Source organism: Rhinolophus ferrumequinum, chromosome 26, assembly GCF_004115265.2.
Source record: "Rhinolophus ferrumequinum isolate MPI-CBG mRhiFer1 chromosome 26, mRhiFer1_v1.p, whole genome shotgun sequence".
Taxonomy (NCBI): Eukaryota; Metazoa; Chordata; class Mammalia; order Chiroptera; family Rhinolophidae; genus Rhinolophus; species Rhinolophus ferrumequinum.
In genome coordinates this window covers 5,157,424-5,182,795 of record NC_046309.1, presented here as the reverse complement: position 1 = coordinate 5,182,795, position 25,372 = coordinate 5,157,424, and the positions used below count along the sequence as shown (strand labels likewise).

Below are 25,372 nucleotides of genomic sequence, written 5' to 3'. Positions count from 1 at the left end.
GGCTGCCAGCAGCTAAGAACACAGCAGCCTTTTTGGTTGATCACCATATAATAGGACTCCATTAATTTTTTGCTGTTTCTTGAAGTAAAGTGCATGTCCCTTCATGTGGCTTGGGTGAGGGAAGGAGAGTAGAAGAGGCATCAGAAAGACCCCAAAGGTGACCCTTGATCTCAAGGGACCCGCAGAGCCACAGCCATGGGGACAGCCTGAGCCAAGACTTGGAGCTACGGGGAAGCATGACACAGTTCTGTGTGTCTGCAGATCGGGATGTGTGTCAGCAGGAGGTAGGACTCCATCAGTAGGAAGAATCCCTTATCATAAGGGCTTTGGGGTGAGATTTGATGTTGAGGCAGCAAAAAGCTACTGAAGAACTTGGAGTCATTTTGTAGAAGCTCCCGCTGGCAGAGTGAGAGGATGTGTGCCAAGTGAAGAGACCCAGAGGAGACCAAGGTGAGGTCCCAGATTGGATGGAGGAATGAATGAGGCCATGTGATGTGTCGGCAGGGGAGGAAGGGCTGAACTGGAGAAATCGGCAGGGGCTTGAGACGTGTCAAGGAGGACGAGTAATGGAGTAAACCACTGACGAGGAGAAATGTGCAGTGACTGATTTCCATCGTAAGAGATGGAGTAATGCTCTGCCTTCTGCTGAGACGGGCAGCAGGGAAGCAAAGATAATGCATTCGCCCCACCTGGACATGAGGTGTTGACTTGCATTTAAGATGCAGTGATAGGCTCATGACTACTTTGAAGGTTTGTGTAATATCAATAGGCGAAATAACTATCATCTGTAACTTCAGCAAACACTGTGTCAAGCGAAGGGCAGGAGACATAGTAGTCGTGGGAACAGCCTTGTCACAGCTCTCAGGGAGCATACAGCCAGCTAGAGAAGACAAACAGTAAACAAGTGAGGAAGTGACATAATTACAGATAGTGGTAAATAGCACAATTAAATAAAACAGGGTGCTCCGGGAAAGAATAACAGGATAGGGCTGTCCAGGAGATCACCTCCGAGCAGGTGACATTCCAGTTGAAGCCTGAAGACCAAGCATGACGAGGGAAGGGGTGACAGACCAGATGGAGGTCACCGCAAGGACGAAAGACCTGAAGCAAGAAGTTTGCAATAGAGGAGTTTATTCTTAGAAAGTGGGACAATATTGCCAGACAGGCTATAAAGAAAATTAGCAATTAAAATGGGAGAGGCAGGTGGCTTTGCTAAGTTTTGGAGCTGACGTCCTAATAGGCATCTTAATAAAATTATTCATCCAGAGCTGCGAGGCAACAGTAACCAAAAAGTGTATCTGAATACTGTATAATTTGTTACATTCCTTAAAATCAAACTGAAATCAGTTGCCTTGCCAGAAAAAAAGTGAATAATTGACATAATGTGAAGGAAGGTCTTTGAAGAGTCTCATTTAACATCAGCAGGTTTATCAGCAGGTTAATCAGCAGGCTCATAAAACAAGTTTTAAATACTAGTAAGGAAAAAATGTATTCTGGGCTTTGGTGCTCAATTCTTTTGTTGTCAGGAAAAAAAGAGAATAATGGCAAGTTTTAAAGGTTGCACTGTTTAAAGAAGTATGTTTTACCCGCTTCAAGAATTTGACACTTATTATTGTTATTGCGTTTTTTGACATCTCACCGCACTTCTGTGAGATTGGAGAACTTTACATTTGAGCCACTTTTCTTCACCGCTATGCCATCGAGAAAAGTTTTAGTATCTTAGTTCCCTGGGAGAAGGGCCAGGTAATGGATGGATAGAGTGTGACCCGGCTGGTGTGGAGTCCCATAAATAAGATAGGGGTCCGCCCCCCTTGAATCACAGGAGTGATGTGTGACCTTGGGTTGTGTGCTATAAGCAGAGTCTTGCTCTGCTGTTAAAGCATGGTGCATTTTTCAGGTAGTAACACATTACTGTCTTGAAACTAACAAGTAGGACAGGGTTAAAGGTCAAGGCTAATTTTTCTTTTTCTTTTTTAACTTGGTAAATAGTAGAGAAGACGGGATTAGTTCAAAAACCTCGGCGTTAACGTTTATCCTCCCCTCTGGTCCTTTTCATGCCTTCCTTGGTAACATCCTCACCAGAGTGGGTTGGAGACAACAAATACAGCCTGAGACTTTCTCCAAGGCAGTGTTTGTGTGGGGTTGAGTCAGCCTCCAGCATGCTGGGAAGAAGTACCAAGAGTCCTGATAGCGATTGTAGGTATTAATATCGGTCCAATCATCACAGCTTTCATCTTTCCTTCTCTGTTAACTTATTTTCTTTCTGAACACAAATATGTTCAAGACCCCATTGCAGTGGACTCTGCACTTTCTCCTGGTCACCCCCTAGTTACTCTGTCTCCCTGCTTACTCTCATGCCGCTCTCCTATTTTAATTACCGATGTTTGCTGTCTTACGTCCTCATCACCTTGAGACATAAAACTGCGATTCAGGTCCCTCAGTGACCTCCTAATTCTCAAGCCCAGTGATGTTGGCCAAGCTTTACCTTTCACCTTCCTGGAACATTCAGTAGTCATGTACCTGCTGCTCGCCTAGGACGGTGCTAGAAGCTGGAAGTACAGAATCAGTGTCCAGATGGAGCTTCCTGTCTGTAGGGGAAATGGGCACAAAACACACTCGCAAGACAATATGATGAATGCACTGATTAAGGGCTATACAAACCGTGGCTTAACACAAAGAGGGGAGCAGCAGAAGTGGCCTCGGGGGATGAGGATGAGAGCAGATTGCAGAGAAGTAACCTTCCTCAAACCGCGTTACCTTGATTCTCTTTCCTCTTTACAGCGGCCTTGCTACTCTTCCCCCAAAAATAGGACCTCGCCAGACAATCAGCTGTAATGCGTCTTTTAGAGCAAAAATTAATATAAGACCCAGTCTTATTTTACTATAATATAGGACCAGGTCTTATATAAGAAAATATAAGACCTTATATTGATAGAGACTTATATGAGACTTATGTGATATAGTATAATATAAAACCGGGTCTTATATTAATTTTTGTTCCAAAAGACGCATTACAGCTGATTGTCTGGCTAGGTCTTATTTTCAGGGAAACAGGGTAGTTGCTGCAGTGTATGACAGTCTTGTACTTGCTGTACAAGACTGTCACACACTGCAGGACATGTGGCATCCCTGGACCAAATGCCAGTAGCACCTTACAAATGTTTCTAAATCAAACCTAAGGAACAAGAATCAACAAAGTTGATTCTTTTATAAAAAAAAAAAACCTAGTAAAATTCATAAACTTCTAACAAGACTGATCCTAGAAAAAGAGAAAGGATACTAGTATAAATGAAAGGGGATGCATAAAGACAACTTTTTACCAATATATTTAAATGTTTACATGTAGTGGGCAAATTCATAGAAAAATACAGCATATAAAGGGATACAACAGGTATGTAAGAATATAAATTTCTATAAATGGACATGATCATATAACAATTAAAGATATTAAATTATATTAGCCTCAGATAGTTTAAAAATGGTTCCGATCGTGTACCGATCTCACACCATTCTTTGAGGCCTCTATTAACTGATACCCAAACATAATGAAAGTACAAAATGGGGAAATGCCAAGTCAGCGGCATTCATGAGCATAGTAGCAAAATCCTAAACGAAAGAGCAAAGGGAATCCAATACTATATATAAATTATGACTTATCACAACAAAGTTTATTTTTTACAAGTAGTGTCATTTTAAAAGGCTATAAATGCAATTCACCACATTAACAGCTAAAAGAGGAGAAGCATATTATCATTTCATTAAATGCACACCAAGCATTGAATAAATTTAACTATCAATTCGTGTTAAAAAAAAAATCTTAGCAGATGATATGTGGCAAAGAACTCCCTTACACAAAAAGATGAAAAATTTTTTTTAAGTGACAATAACATCACACTTAATGATGAAGCATTCAGAGCATTTTCCTTAAAATCAGTAAACACAAAAAGAAGACCCTCGTTACCCATTTCGTTTAATAATGAACAGTAGGTCATAACGACTACAGTTAGGCAAGGAAGACGATATAAAAGCATACAGATCGAAAAGGAAGAAACAAACTGTCGTTATTCAAAAAAAACAATGTAGGCGTGAGAAGATTAAAAATATCAATGGATTTATTATTTGAACTAGTAAGAGTTTGTAGATATAATATCAACATAAAAAATTCAAGTGTATCTCTGTGCATACCAGCACAAAGTGTTACAATGTGTAATGTTCACCCACAGTCATTTCTCCAACCGGAAATGCTGCTTCCCTGCTCTGCCTCCACCAGCCTAACTCATTATCCTATAGACCCTGAACTGAGTCAGACGTTTTCCTGGCTTCACTTTGACCCAGCCACTCAGGAGATTCTGAGATGCTCATATCCCCTGGCTGGTTTTCCAGATCCTACCCTTTCCATCAAAGCTGCAGTCAGATGTATCTCCTTGCAGAGGCACTCCAGGCCACCTTGGTCCTTGGTCATCGCTACCTTCTCCAAAATTCTAAAGGATCCACTGCCTGAACCACTCCCACGACATCCAATGTATGTGTTTTCATCTTATTATGTGTATGCCCTATCAGATATCAAGGCATACAACTTGCATAATTGCCAATTACTAAACTTAAGCGTCTCTCCACTAACTCAGAACCTCGAAGAACAGGAATGGGACTTCACTCCTGTCCCCCAAATTGTCCTTCCACCACTAAGAAGTGTTTATTGATTAGGTCACATGCCATTTCAGTTGCAAAACAATATTTTGCTATTCATTTGAAAAGTTACAGCCATGTTTTGAATATAAGACAAGCTAAGGGACCTCCATTATCAATCAAAAAAGGCCACGACACAGGATATTAATTACCACAGTCAGTATAAACCACAGGCCAGGGTCAGGCATGTTTTGTCACCTACGTACAGTTTTCAATGGAGAATAAAAATAAAGGGAGCAGCCAGTACTCACACCGGTCATTGTTGCCGAGATCCGGTTAATTCCCTCTCCATTTGTTCTATAAAGAGGAAAAGAAATATTTAAAATAATTAGCTAGGGCTTTTCCAGCGGAAAAGACTACAAAAGTGCATTATTGCAGTGTACGAGCAGCATGTGGTTCCATCCCATCACTTTGGCATTATTCATCACATTTGTTCCCGGGGGCCAAGGTACAAAGGAATGAACCAGAGTTACGGAGGGAGCCAGGGAGGCCGGTGTGACCTCGATAGAAATGGAAGCCAAGTTAACCTTGAGTGAGTTGGCCTATTCCGTTCTCTTCAACATGGCTCAGCATTATGAACTCCCATCTAATGTCACTTCAATTCCATTCAAATTAATAAAATCTAATTCATTTGAATAGGATTCAAAGTGATTTGATTCAACTCAATCAAATTACGCGTGCTGGAATCAGGCCTTGATTGAAATCTATTACGTTCAGTTCAATGAAATAAATTTAAATATGATGCGGTGGAATTAATTTTTAATTAATTAACATTTCAGTTCAAGTCCATTTTGATCTGAACTTCAGTTCTCCGTTTCTAAATTTGGACCCTATTCAAACTAATAAAATATAGTGAAATCCAATGTAATTCCGAAAATGCAACATGGGGTTGATGAACTACATTTATTTCTCCTCAGCCCTAATCAAATGAGCTGAGTGACATTCAATCACAGAGAGGTAAAATGTTCGCCGTGAACTGTCACCCTCAGTGTTTGCATTGTAACTTCAAAATGATGGATTTTCCCAACTTCACGTCACTATCTGCAGTGTGAATCTACAAGACTTTTTGGGGATTCATTCTTTGATGTTTTTTTTATTAACATAGAAAAACATAGAAGTAGGTGATTGGGAATCAAAAGAGAATAATACTGTTAGCCAGTTGAATAAGCTGACTTCACAAAAATTATAGGAAACTTGAGATATAGTCAGTGGTATCTGTGAGAATGCCAAAATACGTGATTTTTAATTTATTTTTAAAGGTCTTATGAAAGTAGTAAAATACAGGCATTTGGACTCAGGATCATGGTTATGAAATTACAAAAGGAAAATGTTACAATAACTGGATTATTCTGGAAAAAGAAAGTGATTGGGAATTTAAAATGGAGGTGAGACTGCCGGGAGCACCGTATGACTTGTTCATATCTTACCTGGAAAACAAGGTCCTGGACTTGTATCCCAGTGGGACGCAGGCACCGCATCTCTGTGTTCTGTGACTAAACACTGTGATTTCTCCAAGTCAGTGTACGGCAGGCCTGTCTGGCGCTAAGGGGTGTCATGGCATGAGTGACCACGTCTGTAGGCCAGAAAAGAGCCTCAGATGAAACATCCTGGGGAAGCTGGGAAGCCCTCCCTATACGGACTGATCTCTCCCCAGAGGGAAAAGACACCGAAGCAAGCACTCCGTGACTTCACCTCTCAGCCCTCATCTTTCCCTGAGCATCCTGAGACTTGTACTGCCATGGTCCAGTTCTTGGAAGTGATCGCAGAGGGACAGACTCCACACACGGAGGAAGACAGGCTGCCTCTGTTTAAGCCAAAGGACTCTGGAGCTAGTGGCGTGTTCCCCCTTCCAGGGCCTGGGGACGAGGGTAGCTGTCAGCTTTAGCTGTCAGGGCCCTGGAACCCTGGAACTGTGCACATCTCTCATTGAGTGAAACAGGAATTTTGTCCTGCTTGATCTTCCAAACGACAGCTGTCAGATACCGGCAGGGCTCTACGTAGCTACAGCACCTTCAAATTTCCAGCCTCGCCTGGAGCTCGTGAGGTTTCACTGTCTTCTTCTCTAGGTCATTTGCATTGGAAGGAAGGGTCTCGCAGGTACTGAAATGCTTGGCACATACAACCTAGAATTACATCAATTAAAGGTGTCTTTACTTAGTAAGCACAGTATCCCCATTTGTACCTTGGTATGGAGTATTGTAATCAGGTCAGAGTGGTGAGTTGAAATTGACTGACGAAGTAGAGAAAAATGATTTATGGTTGCCATGGTAAAGATGGAAGAAAGGAGGAGGAAGTGGGAGACTTTTCAGAGTAAGGTCACTTTAGAAAGAGGATTCTGCTCTGTAGGGGGGCTTCAGAAAGCCAGAATGCTACCAGATAGCAGGGGGGCAGGGGGAGGGGTGTTCTGTAAGGAAGCCGCCAGCAGGGGGCACTAAGCAGCGTGTTGAAAGGCAGGTTTCTGCAGCACCTGTTCTATTTGTACCTGTTCTATTTCCCCTGCTAAAAGGCCCCCTGCAAATCTTGTACAGAATTTGTAGATAACCAGATAGTCACAGATATAATAAAACTACGTTTCATCAAGCTACAATGATGCTTTTAAGTTTTCATTTTGTAGACTCTAAACCCTTTGTGGTCTTGTTTTTAACATCCTCTAGAAGGAGATGGAATGGAACTAATTAAATGTCCCAGTGATCATACTGGGTCTTATTGTAGAGTGTACCAAGATAACATTTATTTAAGTAGATTGTCAAGTTACCTTGTGTAGCCCAGAAGTTCCAAAGAACACATTTTGAAAATCACAGATATGTACCACGTTTCCAACAAGAGGTCCCTATGCATTTGCCCTTGTGTTTCTGGAACAACTTCTTGTTATTGGAAAAATAACAGAAATCTGTTGGTTTCTTAAGTCTTGGGAAGCAAGCAGCCTCTTTCTCCTTTTCCCAGTTTAATCACCTAAACCATAATAAACCCTTCACTGTAATAAAGCTGGATCTTAAGTGAGTACAAACGGTATAGTGATTATACTTAATTCAGTCCATATCTGGCTGTTTTAATACCGGATGCCTCACTTTGATAATTCAGCTTCTTAGAATATGGTTCCTCATTCCCTGATCTTATCACAGTGATTCCACCTACTTAATAGTGTTAACAAAACTCTTCATATTCTGAGGTTAGAGACATTCTTGACCTCTTACCACTGGGTAAATAAATGATTTCTTCTCTCATCACTTCTTATTCTTGTCTTTAAAAAAAAAAAAAATCTTTTAATTTTTATTGCTTTGAACTGCCTTCCCCCAAAGCCAATTAACAAGTAAATAATGATTCACAAAGCAGAAAGTAGTCCTTCATTAACATAGTACTGGAATAAGACAAGTCTCTGCTCAAAGCAAACTGAATCATTCTCTTCTTGCTGAATATAAAATATCCACCAAATTAATAACTTATTTTAATGATAATGATTTAGTTTAACCACTGCTAATAACAAAGGATGCAGTTTGCTTTGCCTCTGCATTATGTTTTTCTGCTTGGCATTCTTCTGTCCATGGCATACGTGGAAACAGCCGAGTAACACGTTTTGTGTTCCGAGGAAGGAGAACAAAATAGCTAACCCGGAACGTTAGTGATGTACGAGTAAGTTAAAGCATTGTGATTTAAGAGAAAGGTAGGGGCTGGAGGAGAACTGGGAAATTGGGCTACTCTTAGCTGGCCACTAGTATGTCACCTCCTTGCAATGAATAAAGGACATGTCATTGCATATCTTCCCTTTGGGTCCTGTCCCAGTGTCTAATAAGATCCCTTCCCCACATGGAACAGGGTGTGCCATGTGAGATCAGCTCGGAGCCTGGGTCCCAGGCTGAGCTTAGGGCTCCTACCGTAACACCGGTGGCCCAAACATCTTGACAATGAGACTTCGTCTCTGGGGCTTCTCGGTCCTCCCAGAAGGTGCTGTTGAGAATCAGCGGGCTCTCTTCCCCATTTCTCCTCCAGCCCATTTCTCAGTCTCCTGCTGAAGGACAGGCTGATAATTATCTTGCTGCTTTTACTGACACTGTTCTGACTTTTATGAAGAATACGGAGCCAGTTTTTCTGGTTTGCTATTTACCATCACTCTCTATCGTGGAAGCAGAGCAGTGTTAGGTTGTTTCTAGTCACGGAGAGGAACAATCAGAAGTGGAGCTGAGCTTCTGAGGTACCTTGGCTATTTGCGGTACAGACAATACAGGGGATCTTGCTACCAGACCATCCATTCACTCCCGTTCTCCAGGTGTCTGCTTTGTTTTCTCTCCAACATGAGGTGTGTTAGTGTCCCCGCGTTTCCACAAACAATGACCGTATCCCAAATTCCTTTGAGAGAAAGAATTTAGTGTTAGCTTGAACAGAAGCCATACAACCGACGATATGATAACGGGTCGAGGTCACGTGTCTACCTTTTCATTCCTAGTCCGAGCTCAAGGTGCCTCTCCCCTCTCTTATAGATGGAAGTCCTTACACCTGGTGGGTTGGCAAAGCCAATGAGAAGCACCACTACTGGGGCGGCTCCGGACCCGGGATTCAGAAATGCGCCTGTGGCATCGAACGCAACTGCACGGACCCCAAGTATTACTGCAACTGCGACGCGGACTACAAGCAGTGGTGAGTGTCCCGGCCGCGGCCCGCCCGTCCGTGCGCCTTTCGGGCGGACTCCTTAGAGAGACAGGCAGCTTGCAACGTGCTGAAAGAATAGGATAATAGGTTAGAAAGGTTTGGAACTAACCTAGCCGACGCATGTCAGGAGCGTTTTGACAAACATAAAAGCAGAAAGAGGTCGGTGCTACAAGGGTCTGCATTTAGAAGTGGACGGACACGTAATTGATGTGTGCATCTATTATTCAGAGAGGGAAGCAACGAGCCACGGAGCGGACAGGGTTTGCATCGTATTATAAACTGTGCTGTGGCCGGGGGCGGGGCGCGCGTGCACACGCACGGGCCTGTGTCCACAGCACACAGGTGAGTGCGAACACCTGCCGCGGCGTCTGCTTTGGGCAGCTGGACTGGAAAGAAAACGGGGTGGGGGGGGTAAGGGTGGGGGGGGTCGTTCTCTGCTCTTCTCTTCAGCAACAGTGCTTCCCGGCCTACTTTTCCTTCCATGCCTTAAACTAATTATAACTCATACTAATCAGTTCGAGAAAGATCTATTCCGGGTTTCTTTCATCCCGCTCCTGGTTTTGTCCTGCTTCTCAGTGGGTGGCTGGGTCTGGGTCTGTGGTAGATAACGGTAAAATCAGCTGCCATTCCATGTGAAAAGAGGGGCCCGAGAAGTTTAGGTGGGAGAATGTAAACCCAAGTACGGTTCTTCCCAGAAGCACACACCCCACACCTGCTTCACAGAAACGGGGAGACGCACACGGCTCCATTCCCACCTCTAGACAGGAGCAGACAGCGGTGCCCTGCGTCTCTTCACGTGACCAACCACGGTTTACTGCAGTCGCCTCTGTTTTGCACTATCTATGTATTTTTCTGTTATTTTATTGGGGTGACATTGGTTGGTAAAATTATATAGGTTTCAAGTGTACAATTCTATACTATATCATCTGTATATTGCATTCCCCAGCCAGAGTAAGTTCTCCTTCCCTTGCCATATATTTGGCTCCCTTTACCTTCTTCTACTACCCCTCCCTCCCCCCCTTACCCTCTGGTAACCACTAAACTGCTGTCTGTGTCTATGAGCTTTTGTTTGTTTGTCTTGTTCGTCTGTTGTTTTCCACTATTTAGAAGGCAATTTACAACACAAGTTTATTCGACCAGTTAACTGAAAACTAATTCTTAATGTAAAATTACACAATTTTTAGGTGGGATGTCTACCTATATTGCAAAAGCCATTTTTTTTTAAGTAAATGGAAGGAATTACCAAGACTATATATTTCAATGGCTTAGAATTTCTCAGGGTGGGTAGGTAGGTGTGTGTGTGTGTGTGTGTGTGTGTGTGTGTGTAAAAGCTATCATTATTCTTTAATTGTGGTTAATTGTAAAGAAAAAAATCATGGTATTCAATTTTTAATTTTGTTTGAAAAATGTACCTACGTACACACCCACATTCACATGCTGTACAAAGACCAGAAGTCAGAAGAATAGAATCAAAAAGACGTGGGCTTTGAAGTTAACTTTTCATTCATTCGTTCAGTCATTCAAGCATTCCTTCTGTCAGTCATTTACTCAACAAATATTGATTGAAATTTTATGTGCCAGGGGCTCTTCTAGGGATGGGATTAAACAGTGAATGACAATGAGAAGAACCCCTGCCCTGGCTTATGTTCTTATGGAGAACTTTTGCTAGTTTGTATCCTTAAGCAAGTTCCAAGACTCTGATTTGTTCATCTGTTCCACATTGCCCCTTTGGGAAGCTGACATTGGGAGCAGCTCCAGGAGTAGAAGTGCAAGTTCTGTCTCAGAAGGTTCATGATCCAGGCAACCTCGAGTGTTCAATTCTTTTTGTCCTACCACAGAGGAAAGTTGAGATACTCAGGGAAAAGAAAATCTAGTGCAGAAATTCAAGTGAAATTCTCATTTATCAGACATCCTGCTACGTGCTAGGGATATAGGGACACGCTCTTTGTCCTCAAGGAGCTCAAAAACTAGTTGGGAAAAGAAGCACACACAAATAGACAACACAATGCAATCAGTTCTCTGATGAGGCATAATAGGAAACAGCAAAACCAGTGGGCGAAATTGAAGTCTGACTGAGACAATGGAGGGAGGAGCCGGGAAAGTCCTTACAGAGAGAGGGATGCTTGAAAGGGAAGTACGATGTGCTGTGCGGGACTCACTCTTCTTTGCAAGGTGGTCTTAGAGGAGAAGCAGGAATAAGCACGATTGGTTTGGGGAACCATCTGTAAAGGGATCTGGAATGTGAAGTGGGGAAGAAAGGGGGAATCACAGTAGGGCTGAGCTTGTAGACGCTCTAACATCAGAGCTTCCATTCTTTTCAGAGGGTGGGAGGAGTTTGGATTTATCGACAATGACCCTGCACAGGAGGGTCGATGGGAGAGGCGGGAGGGGAGAAAGGGATGTTGCAATAGCCCTTGAAAGGCATGGAAGGCAAGACCATGGACAACGGGAAATATATATGAGATACGTGGGAAGGAGTAGCTACAGGACTTGATAGTTACGACTATTTGGGGGGGAAAAGAGGCTCCCCTCAGGCACCTAGAAATGGAGGGGAAGCAAGGTCATATATTACGCTGAGGAATAAAGCTCGTAGTGGGGAGAGGATGAGTTCAGTTTTGCAAATATTAAGTCTGCGGTGCCAGCATAACATCACGTCTAAACCAGAAGGGTACCACTATTCGGATTACTGGTAAGAAATACAGATTTTAGAGAAATGTATTCGCATCTGAAAACATTTCCAAGAACACACCCAAATTCAGATCACAGATGAGAAGGCTTACTGCAGACAAACCTACTCAGACTCACACACACCACCCCCATCCCCTACTCCTGCTCTGGCAAGATGGGATAGGGTCATAACTTTTCACAGTTACTCAAGGACTGGGGACAATGCTGATGTCTTGTTTCCGTCTGGCTGAGTAACAGCTAACACATCCTCACCCGTCCTCTTGTGTAAAGTTTGTCTATAATCTCCTCATAGAGACACCGTATTTTGAGCAAACTAAAAAGTGTAATGAATATGTTTATAGTAAGTGCTATTAAAAGGATCTTCCCTACTTGGTTTGCACCAGAGAGAAAGCTTTTGGTGATGTCTTACTTGTCTTTGAATTCACCAGCACCCGGCACAGGACCTGCTCCATGGATGCTTTCAATATTTTGGAATAAATAGTTATGTCGAGAGGTGTGTTCCAACGTTCTCAGGAGCACTGGAGAAAGAACCAGACGTGGGAGCCAGGCTCAGATTTGCCATTATTGGGAGAGGCTTTTAACCAATCTGAAACTAAGACCTGTTGTCTGTCTAGTGAAAATAAATCTTGGCTGTCAGATTTTTGTGAGAATTACATAGTCTACAAAACATGGAAACATGCTGTAAACTGTGCAGTGTGGGATACGTCGCTATTGGCAATTCTTAATTATGTAATTCTCACCGCAGTTCTTAATGATGCCAAATGAATCTGAAGAAATGAAAACAGACCGTGGAGAGCCAGTCCCTTCCTGTCCTCCACCTGCTGTGCACAGGCCTCAAGCCGAATTCCACAGTGATAGGGGACAGGCTTTATTGGAAAACTTACAAATCAGGCATAATCAAGGGAAGATAAAGGTACAGGTCCCCCGACCCGGTCCATCGGCCCTCAGAGGGAGGAGCTAGAACCAGGCTGCTATGCTGAATACATGAATGGTGTATGTTCCAAGGAAGCCCTTGCTTCTCTCACCTCCCATAGGGCAAGACGGAGAGCACCTGTGTCTGTGGGGCAGAGTCAGACTCAGGGAAGTAAGTGTAGGGGCCAGCTTTCCAAGCCTTGTCTGGGAGTCCTGGAACAGAGAGGAAGCTAGGGAGAAGACTTTGGGTGCAGTCTCCCCGCTAGGAGAAGTGGGGCGCACTTCCCGACTGGTTCATTTTCCAGGCAACCCAGAGTGTGTGCTCCCAGGTTCACTGGTGTTCAGTCCCTTTTGTCCTTCCACAGAGGAGAGTTGAGAGGTTCAGGAATAGGAGACTCTAGTGCAGAAATCCTAGCGAAGTTCACATCTGCAAAACCATGTTTGTTGTGATGTAACCGTCAAGTTCTGTGGAATCTTGTGCTTTTAGACTCTGTCCACCCGAGAGAGGTATTTTTTCCAATAATTTTACCTCAATCACGGCGAATCATTTGATTAAAAGGCATTGAGGCCGAAATAGGTACAATGTATTCCTATGCCATGTCCCCTGCATTTGACCTTGGTCAGGACACTGGACTTCTCTAAGTTTTCATATCAGCACAATATAGACAGATAGCACTTCCCAATTCATGTGAAGATTTGGAAAAGAGCTATCATAAATGAATGCTTAAAATTACAGTAGGGCGCATTATTTTTATTATTTAACGCTGAGTGGAACTCTAGCTAAAATCGTTAAACATTTCTTAAATTACAGATGCATAAATTGGGGCCCAGGACAATTTTAATTACTTTCCAACATTATATTGAATTACTGACCGAAACATGAGAAGCAAAGAGAAAACTAAGTCCCAGGGGCCCAACCTCCCAGTCCCGTGATTTTCTCATGATCCGGAAAGACTGCTCATGTTGTTTTTCTCTTTTTAATGATCGATGAATTTAATGTTTTCACTAACTAGATGTAAATGTTAAATGTTAACGCTTAAACAACAGACCACATGTTGCATGTTCTTTTGTAAAGAACTTAACACTTTGATTAAGCATTTCTTCCCATTAGCTGGAGTAAAATCCACAGAAATGGAGCTGGAATAAATGAGACCATAGCTCAGAGAAGACTGGGTCCCACAGCCAGCCCGTGGCCTCCGAGAACAATAAGCATAGTTCAGTAACAATAGATTATGATTGACTGTTCGCAAAGAGAGTAAATCCCCCACACCCAGGGCCCAAATCCTAAGTAACGAGCTTGGTCTCAGCGAAGTGCCCACCGCCAGGTAATTCCTGGCCTCTCGTAGCTGCACTCAGCGAGCTGTGTCATCACATCTGAAATCAGCAATCCCAAAATGGAAGTAGCAGTGAAGGCACGCCACTCAGTGCTTGCAGAATCTCTGTGCTTATAGAATCCCTGGATGGTTGTGTCCTGGCCAAGATGAGCACATCCGTGGGGAAATGGAAGTGAGGCAAAAGTCCATCAACCCAGCCTTTGTGTCTCAATTACTAAGCAGTTCCACCTGAATATTAGAAAAACTAGTCAAGTACTGTACCCCACTGTACCCTATTCCATTGACCCCAAATGGAATCGGCTTGTCTACGGGGCTTTTCTTCCTGGGCCGGAAATAATCCGAGACCAAGGTTTACAGGCAGCAGAACCTCTGCAGTGTTTCCAAGGCAGAAACTTAACGTTTGATTGGTTGGATCAGCTTACTATCCAACAACCACCTGCTACATATGTTTGAATATTTGGAAAAATCATCATTGTGTAATTTTTCATTGTTTATAGACAGTTGCATCTAATCTTCTTAGTAACATTTTCCCATGAAACATGTTCACTTTTACTCAGAGTAAAATGCTTATGCACGTTCTCATTTTTCATGTTGTTCAAATAATAATAGTGAACATTTACTGATTCTTAATTATATGCCAGACGTCGTTCCAAGTGTTTATTTAAATGTATCATGTCACCTAAATATCACAGTGACCCTTGTATGAAGGGTCTATTTTGTCCTCATTTTGCACATGAGGAAATTAAGGCCCTGAGAGGTTAAGTTACTTACCCCAGGTCACACAGGTAAAGTGACGGAGGCGAGATTCAAACACAGGGCAGGCAAACTCCAAACTTGTGCCTAGATATTACACAGCGAGACAAAAACTGTAACAGTTTTAACATATGCACTATATACAGTACAATTTCATTGGTCCAATTTTTTATTGTGATAAAAAACACACAACAAAAAATTTACTCTTACGATGTTTTAAGTGTGCGGTTCAGTAGTGTTAAGTATATTCATTTTGTTATGCAACCATCGCCACCCTCCATCTTCAGAACTCTTTTCATCTTGCAAAACTGAAACTCCGTCCCCATTAAACAATAAGTCTCCATCCGTCCCTCGCCCAGGCCGTGGCAACCGCTGTTCTTCTTTCTGTCTTTATGAATTTGACGGCTTAGTACCTCATATAAGTAGAATCATACAGTATCTGTCTTTTGGTGATTGGCTGGCTTATTCCACTTAGCATAATGTCCTCAAGTTTCTTCTATGTTGTAGCCGGTGTCAAAATCTCCTTCCTTTTTAAGATGGAATTATATTCCATTTATGGATAAGCCACATTTTGTTTATCCGTTCATCCATCAGCAGACACTTGGGTTGAGTCCACATTTTAGTGGCTGAATAACGCTGCTGTGAACATGAGTATGCAATTTTATTTTTTGTATCGACCTTTACGCACCTCCTTGGTGGTCCTGATTTTTTAAAATCGCTAGCTTTGCTTTTATATTAAAAGTAATTTAATTGTAAATAGGTTCAAATTATTTTCTAAATGTAACCTGGTTTTGAATCCTACTTCTGTGCTTGGTAGCTCAGTGACCTTGAAGAAGTTGCAGAAGCTCTCTGTCACTGTTTCCTTAGCCAAAAATTGAATTGGTGACAGTACCCACATTATGTGGCAGGTAATGAAGTTTAAATGAGAGACTCCTCATCAGTGAGGACACACATCTAGGTATCACTACTTACGTCTCTTGTAATGGTTGTTGCTATGTCCAGTAAGCCCACCTTGCTCTCCACGTACAGTTATCTCGTGGTCTCCTGGCTGCGGCCTCAGAGCTGTGCAGGAGGCTCCTCCACTCTAGCCTTTGCCTGGGTGCCCTCTTGCCATGCCTGCTGCTGAGGCCGTTTCTGGTGAGATTCTAGTTCTGCTGGCTCCACTGTCTCAGGCTGTCAGGGTCACTGATGCCCCTTTGGAGGGGAAAGGGCCCCCTGCTGTCCCCAGCACCATAGAAATTCCGTTGCGTCTTCCAATGAGACTCCACTGAAGGCTTGGAGTCGTTAGTGGACTCCAATCTGCTATCTGAAGTAGCCACTCAGAGACCACAGGCAGGGCTGTACCCCCCCCCCCCCCGAGTCCCTGCTGAGCTCCCAGCAGCCCTTCCCTGGATGTCAGCCCTGCTCTCATGAAAGATGTACCTTGGGCATCCCTGAGCATTTGGATCTAAGCTGGAATCCAGAGGTAAAAGAACTCCTTCCTCCCCGTCCAAAGCCTGGCCTCAGTTCCTTAAAGGACGAACTTGTGTTTGTCAGGCTTATTGATAGTGTAAATATGAGTTTCCTTTTAGGGTAAAACTCTCAGCTTATGCCGGCCAAAGAGCTGCGTCAATCCCCCTGGCCTCCAGCAGGCCGTCACATAGCCTGTTTCCGGTACTGGGGCTTGTCGGGGACGTTTTCCCAGTCTCGGTTCAGTCTTAGCTGACACCTCCTGGGTGACAACAGTCTGCCCCAGTGTGTGCAGTGACAGCATCCATCCAGCTTTATTCCACAGTCTCTCCTCATGACGTGAGGAGATGTCAAGGAAGCCGGCTTTTTAAGGCGATTTAGAAATTGCTATAAACACTTGACCGTGTAGTTTTTAACTGAACCCTTTGCTACCGTGTTTCCCTGAAAATAAGATCTAGCTGGACCATCAGCCCTAATGCATCTTTTTGAGTAATAATTAATATAAGACCACGTCTTATGTTAGATAAGACCCGGTCTTATATTATAGTAAAATAAGGCCAGGTCTTATATTAATTATTGCTCCAAAAGATGCATTAGAGCTGATGGCCAGCTAGGTCTTATTTTCGGGGAAACACGGTGTATGGCATGAATACAAACAAATGTAAGTGCTAAGAGCTTACTTTTTATTTTTTGAAACAGTCAAACCAAAACAAACCCAAACAGAAATGTCTATTAATAGAGCTGGAGATACTTACACTGTTGTTAGGCTGTTAAAGAAAGGAAGCGGCTATGCGAACACTTTTCGTAGAATGATGGCCACCGTGAAAGGCAAACAGCCAGGTGAAAGATGGGGTGTCTGATAGACTGGTTCTTTAGAAGCGCATACAGATCCATAACCCTTCCACGTGTGGAGGCAATTTCTGGAAACTGTACCAAATAAATGACTAATAACAACTAACACAGTGGACTAAGGGTGACAGGTCTTATGGAAGACTTGTCTTTATTCATTCCATTCTATGTCCTATTGCTTACCCTGGGAATTTTTTATCCTGATCATATGTAACCTGTTCAATTTTTTAAAAAGTGTTTAAGTCGTTTAGAAAACTAAAATAAATAAGCAAGGGTCCCCACAGGCATCCCGTTACATAATAAAACAATATTAAACTATTCTCTTAAGGAAAACCGGATAGGAGAATAATTTTTGACAACAGGAAGGCGTCCCAGTTCTCGATCCTGCGAACCCCAATGTGGGACTGCATTTCCAGGAAAACTGGAGGCGGCCTGTCCACCGTGTAGTCCAGTGAAGCTGAGACTATCCCTGCCGTTCGCGGTACAGCGACATGCAAAATAGGTGTTCTCTCATTGAGCTGACTTCCGTGAAATTCATGTTTGTGCTTTTAATCCTTCTGGGATCCAGCTTAGGATAACAATCCCTTTACATCCCGATATAACTCAGACTGGATATCTCAGTGGTCTTATTCATGCATAGTGTAAGAATGTGATGTTAGGAGGAGAACGAACACCAGTTATGAGGCATACGCGTTCGATTGCTAAACCAACCGAAACAATAGTTGGTATTCAAATACATGTACGTGTGCACGTGCAAAATGAAATTATTAGACTGGGTAGCTATTGATACATAAATGGTCATGCCTTTTTGATCTAATGAAGGCTATCTTCATTATGTTAAACTTTGTTACAAAAAAAAGAAAAAAAAGAAAACTTCTCATTTGAATTTAGTTTAGTCCCAAAGCATGAGGTTCCATCTCAGAGCCATGCCAGGCGGATTTCAGACAGGCCACGCAGCCCCATGCGTTTTACTCCTCACTCTGCTGATGTTTCCTGGCCGGATTCTCTCTACCGTAAAGTTGCCTCTAAATAGGATGTTTCCCGAAAGTGTAGCAGTTAAGCTCGTTTAGAAGGGTAACTACTTTTCAATATGTGGGTCAGGGCTCAGCGCTGAAGGCAAGGAAGGGCTTTTCCTCTTTCATTAGAACTCACCTTGGGATATGAACTAGGAAATGTAACGGCGGCTCGTGGAGGCGGATGCTGGATCATCTAGCTGCAGACAGAAAGCAGCCCTGGGAGTTCAAAGACCCACTGGCAGTGAGGACAGGGAACCGTCTCTCCCAGTTTCGGGAAAAGCATGGAAATGATCGATTATCCTCTGTCTCAGGGATATTTTGGTGCCAACTCACTTGGCGCAGGATAGAACCCTCCTGTCACCTCGTGGATTGTATCATGACAGAAAGGTAATTGGGCACCGGAGAAGATGTCAGCAACGTGTCAATATGGTTTGACCACTGGCCCTAAATAATACTGATGACAGCCAAGGGAGAGGGATGAATCAGGTGTGAGCCTGTCAGATGTTCGGCGTGAGCTGCAGGCTCCCGAAATAGATACATCCTACCAACAGAATGCTAAGTGGACTTGAACAGAATCAATTATTTAGTGATCTTGAGAAAAACAGGGGATCCAAGAGAGCTCGTTGAGAAAGCACAGCTCTTTTTCCATCAGTATTCCTCTTCCCAACGTGCTTTCAAAAGAGGGAGATCCACTATCTTTTCTGGAAAAAGAAATTGCATTCTTCCTAAAAATCAATAATGAGAGAAGGATCAAATTAAAAGGCATGTCGCTAAATGTAAAGTAAAGTGCTGGTGAATCATTTTCCAAGCATGTTCCACTTGTGTGTCATGGGGAATGCCACAGGTGACACAGCCCGTTTGTTGGTTTGTGTGCTTATTCCGTGCCCCACGGAAAGATCAAATCCATCACACTTTCCGTACCCTGCCAGCCACCTCTCCAGTGCCGTTCACAGATCCCTGAGCTTTTGTTACTATGGCTTTTCGCTTCGTTCTAAATCTAAGTTCTGAACCACGTTGTGACAGCCTTGCTAAGTAACTTCCATCTTTGAAGCTGCCCCCATCCTACAACGTTTTAACTGTGATTTTCACTGTGTGGCTTCCTGTAAATTATAATCACCTATGAAGCATTAAAAATTACTGATCATCTGGCCCTGTCTCAGAGTAATTAAATCAAAATCTCTGGAGATCAGGTCTGGCCACCCTGGATTTTGCAAACTCTTGAGGTTTCAAATGTGTAGCCAGGGTTGTGAGCCACTGATTTGGGATTAGGTTGCACTGCACTAAATACATACATACGTACATACATACGTACATAAGAAAGAGTGGCTTAGACAAGAATAAAGTTTGTTTCCCTTTCTGTAAAAGAAGCCCATGCTCCTTCCGTCGGTCTACCTGTTCTAGCATTTTTAGGGTTTGACCACATCCTCAGGAACCAGGAAGGCTTCTAGAGCTCCAGCCACCACATTCATATTCCAGGTGGAAGCGAGGAAAGAAAGCCTAACTTCTCCCTCTGAAAATGACTTTACACACTACTTCCATTTACCTGTCATTAGCTGAAACTTAGTTGCATGACCACATCGAGCTGCAAAGACAGCTGGGTCATGTCGCCCTTCAACTGGGCAGGAATATACCTCACTAAAAATGAGGGTTCTGTTACCCAAGAAGAGGAAAATGAGCAGTAGGAAGCAACTAACAGTTTCTGTCCCAATGTACATTCTTCAAAAGGGCCCCACTTTTGGACATGCTGTTTACACACCTTCAGGAGCTCTGTTACCTTCATGATTAAATCCAGACTCGTCCAGTTACTATGTAGAGTTCCAAATCTCTCCTCACCTGGCCTTCTCAGCTCTGCCTCACTCTACATGGTGGCCACCCTAGAACACTTGTGCCTTCTATTCCGCATTCTGCTGCAACTAATGACAAGGAAAAATCAGACCACCTCTGCTGTTTAGTAGCTGTGTGACTTCAGGAAGTCACTTAACTTTTCTTACTCAGTTTCTTCATCTATCAAGTGAGAATAATATTACCTACCCATAGAACTTTATAAAGACTCATACTTTTATGCAATTTTCGTATTATTTTCTTAGGTTTCTGTAGTTCAGAAACTTGCAAGACAGGTTGACTAACTTGCCCAAGTCCACACAGGTAAGTGGTGAGTGGGATGAACGGAGGCAAGCTGATGGTGGAGCCCAAGATTTTAGCCATGATGCTACCTTTTCTCTGGAGAGACAGGGGAGCCAGTGCAATGGGGCACAGAGCTAAAAATAGACAAGGAAGATGTATCAAAGTAGGCATTCAGGTGCTACAACAGCTCTTTGAGAAAGAAGTAAACAGCAGCCTGGGACTGACCTCCAGGGACCCTTGTGGGGAGGGCAGACGAAGGTAGACAGAGGGAGAGTTATCAGCACCTCTCAGATCAGAAAGAAACAGAATATGTGTGGAAATTGGAATTGATGATGGACAGCCAAAGAAGTTTCTAGAAAGAATATGGAACGTGAACAAAAATGAACCATTCAATGCCAAACTCTTACTAAATTAAGATACATAAAATTGCATCAGTGTTGTCTTCAAAGTGCTAGCATTTTAGTGAGTTCAGAATATCTACAATGCCTCTGTTTTCCCTAGTAATGCTTAAGCTCCTGCCATATTTCTTTTCTGCAGCCTCCCGTTGTGGGTAGTACCTATGGGGCTTCTCACCAGTCTCATAACCACCGTCACCTGAAAAGGACTGAGCTTCTTTTTCTGTCACCTAAGTTTTCCTGCACACATCAGACTTTGCAGTCCAGTTTTACTCTACTATGAATTTCCTGCCCTTACAAAAAACAAAACAAAAAAACATAATTGCCATCATTCATTGGGAACCTTTTGGAGATACAAGAAGTTCTAAGAAGTTAATTGTGAAGTTATGCACTTCACATAAACTACAGATAAACTAATTGTATTTGTTAATACACTTTATTTTGGGGGGCAGTTCCAGGTTCACAGCAACACTGAGTAGGAAGTACAGAGACTTCCTATCCTACACACCCTCCTTCCCCCATACACACATGTACCACCTCTCACACCGTCAGCATCCCCCCCCAGAGTGGTACATTTGTTAACAATGGTGGACCTACACTGACACATCGAAGGACCCCAAGTCCATAGTCTACATTAGGGTTCACTCTTAGTTTTGCCCATTCTATGGGCTTGGACGAATGTGTAATGGCATGTATCCACCATTATTGGTAGCATAGCAGTTTCACTGCCCTAAAAATCCTCTGTGCTCTGCCAGCTCCATCCTCCTTCAGCCTTACTCTTGTCAATCAGTGGTCTTTCCACTGTCTCCATAGTTTTGCCTTTTCCACAGTGTCATATAGTTGGAATCATACACTATGTAGCCTTTTCAGATTGAACTAATTTTCCTTTAATGATGAAAAGAAATGTTAATTCATACATGGAAGAATTTAGGGATGTTGACATTGTGGAAATAAATATATTGAATTATCCTCTCTTTGAAATTTAAATCAGTTGCGTTTGACTTTGAACTGGCTATACCTTCTTCAACTACGATCCTAGTTGAAAGTCCAGTATGAAACGGGATTAAAATGGAGCATCTCAAGGTGAAGGGAGGGAGCAATTAAGACCACCACCGGCATGCATCCCCCATCCATGACCCTCAATAATGGACGTTGAAGACGGTTATGAAACCTCCAGCGCTTCATGAAGCACGGCATTCAAACCACAAATTTCAGAGATTAGCACTTTCAAATTTTAATGAGCTTATAATAGGACTTGAATGAAAATGCCCTTTTCTTCCATAACAAAATATAAAAAGCAGTCACTAAAATTGTCAGTGTATTTGATCTGTTTGATTTATGCTTTTTAATCCCTTGGCGTATGCTTCCTTGAGTTCATGGAAGATCTGATATTTGCAGTCCAAAGATATTACTAATAGTCAAAATTCAAATAAAATTAAAATTAACATCTTTTTTACCTGTTGAACACATTAAATCACTAAGATCAGCATGCAATTGCATACTTTCCACATTAAAATTAAAGTTTGATTGATTGGTATACAAATTATAGTCAATGAAAAGTCTCTATAATCATTGGACCAAAGTTTATCTTGTGAAAATTTAGGATAAAAAATGAGAAAGGGGAGGAAAAAAGATTTTATAAAGGAAAACTAAGGACACAGGGGAAATCTACATGAAGAAAATAGTTTTTTTTTAAGATACTTTTTTGATTCAAATTCACATAATAAGACAATGGAGTTTTTGACTCTTAAGACAGGTTGACATAGTTAAACGTGGTTTTGATGATTTGGAGTTGTCTGAAGACTATGTTTCCTCTCTAATTTGAATTATTTATAATTCCACGGTTAATTACGTGGAGTAAAACTGAATTACTAATAAATGTCAGAGAAACCAATTTAAATTGACATTCATCTCTAAAGTCAGCTCCTGTGGAATCACTGTAGATTTTTCAAGGTTTAATATTTAGTATAATAAAAGAAAACAACTAAACTGTATGGATTAGACTAGGTAGAAAAAATTCCTTCAAAGTGATGAAATGTACATGAATTCTATTTATTATATTTAGATATAAATAGATAAAGACTTTTTTTAAAAGATTCCCACTTCTTGAAGATAACTTGTTTTAAGCAAGGAAAGTGGATAGAGTTCTTTTTCCTCAATAGTTATCGTCCTACCCCTGGACCTTTCTCTTAATCACATCCAGCCAGAGGTGGCGCTGGCAATCTGTGTCACACTGAGAATCCTTCTGAAGGTCTGGTTCGAATCGTTGGGATACCATGGATAGCTAACTGGGGGTGGGGGAGCGGGAGAGCAGGGGGGGAAAGAAGAAGGCTTCGAAGAACAGAATACTCGTAAATGTGATTTCCAATATCGTGGAATAAGTGAAACAGCTTTTAGATTCAAAAGAACTGGCACATACAGGCTAGTAAATTGGCTAATATCATTGTTTCAAAATAAATTTCTGAACCCAAGTCATTGCTTTGCTTTGCACACATTCATTATCATCAGAATTTTATGGCGTGAAATAAGCTGTGTCACCAGTAAACTTTGACATGTTAAACTAAATACAGCTCTTTTCCTGATCCAGAAATCGCTACTGATGCTGCCTGGGGAGTTTTGTCTTTCGCACACAGTCAGGCTCTTGCCCACTGCTCTGTTCTCCTCTTAAGGAATTTCCTAAACCGGTCAAGCCAGTCTTTGTCCAGCCTGTCTGCCTGTTTTGCGTAACCTGTATTTATGTGCGACGTTTTTGTTCTAAATGGTTAATTTATGGTTCTTTATGTAGGCGATAGTTTTAGTAAAGGAATGCTGAATTTTGTCACCACCTGGTTGTGTGGCCTCAGAGCCTGCTTCTTCCCCGGGTCTCGTGGCACACAGTCAGGACGCCGTTACTCCTCCAAAGCACGAAATGAACTGGTGTGTTGCTTATTTCTGAGATTCTCTAAGATGATTGGCCTCGTTATCAAAATTTACTAAGCTCTCAGTTTTCAAAATAAACATACAGTGGAAGATATGCATACGGTGATGAGCAGTAAGTGAATTAAAACATGAAAGTTACACTTCCAAAACCAGAAGCAATCTGGAACATCTAGTTCAAGGCTTTTTACCTAAGAGGGCAGAGGAAATTACAGATATAAATGTAATCACCAGCTCTGGAGTCGTGAACTTGGATCTAAATAATGACCTGTTTCTATGAAATGGCAGGGATATGTGTCTCAGAATCTATGAATACAGCAGGCTCTTGTAGGCAGCTTGTAAACGAAGCCCAGAAGATGAAAAGCTTGTTTAATATCCTTTTCACAATATGTGTAGTACCCTTCCCCTAAAACTTGACTGCTAGAAATACAAATAGATTTGTAATTTATCCAGTTCTATTATTGTTCGTTTACCAAAAGCCTTTTCCCCCTCCTGTTGCATTTAAATGTTCAAGACATTCAGAATGACTTATTCAGTGTAATGAATATTAGAGCTGACTTTGGTAGAAAATGTAGATATGTCTTTGGCCGTACAGTTTAGAAGTTAACATTGACGACTAATCTGATGCGGTCATTCTTTTTATTTCAAATATGGGGATAAATATTTCTTTAAATTCAGCCTGAGCATTTTTCAGTCATCTGTATTTATTTACATCAGCTCAGAATTGGATTCTCTGCTTCCTTTTGATCAAGTGCACCTTGAAATTGGGTAACTGAAATTGTGTGCAAAATTATGTTACATCAGGGTTGAGAGAGAATACATTTTGAAGTATAATTCAAGGTTACTGATTAAATTGTATCCTCCTATATGTTTAGCTACTTTTATAAATATCCAGTGAATTTTTTTATGTTCTTACCCTTTCGCTCTGGTCATATATTTTATGATTAAAAGGAAAGCTTCATTTTAGAATAATATTTTTCATTTAATATGTTATGGAAAAAAAAACTTAGTATACCTTATTTTTTTTAAGTTGTTTAGAAAAAGAATCTATACATTCACCCTCTCCACTTCATTTCAGTGGTCCCCTGGTATCCACGGGATTGGTTCAGATACCAAAATCCAAGGATGCTCAAGTCCCTTATATAAAATGGTGTAGTGTTTGCCTATGACCTCCGCACACCTACCCATATACTTGAAATCATCTCTGTGTTACTTATAAAATCCAAGTAATACACCTAAGAAATTGCCTTATCATACAATGTAAATGCTGTATAAATACTTGTTATACTGTATTGTGTAGGGAATAACGACAAGAAAAAATGTCTGTACATATCAGTACAGATACAACCAACCAGGCAACCATCGTAGGACTAACTAAATAGTATGCATCCGCAAGAACATAGCTTTTTATTTTTCAAGTATTTTTGATCCCCTGTTTGTTGAATCCATGGATATGGAACCCGTAGACATGGAGGGCCGACTGTTTTTCTCCTTGTTGTCGATATGTTTATCTGGAAATCATGTGTATGTTGCAGCATGGAAGACATCAGGCTACTAGAAGAGATGCAGCATAACACTTGCTATAAACCCTTATTTTTATTCCTGA

The 25,372-nt window shown here is 41.9% G+C and overlaps 1 protein-coding gene across 1 annotated transcript in view; it reads left to right on the top strand.

Moving 5' to 3' along the window:
- CNTNAP2 (contactin associated protein 2) overlaps positions 1–25,372 on the top strand; it is a 1,530,550-nt gene that overhangs the window by 1,204,207 nt on the left and 300,971 nt on the right. The window contains exon 14 of the mRNA XM_033098968.1: positions 9,162–9,318. Within this exon, the coding sequence (XP_032954859.1) occupies positions 9,162–9,318 (157 nt within the window). The remainder of the gene's footprint in view (positions 1–9,161; positions 9,319–25,372) is intronic.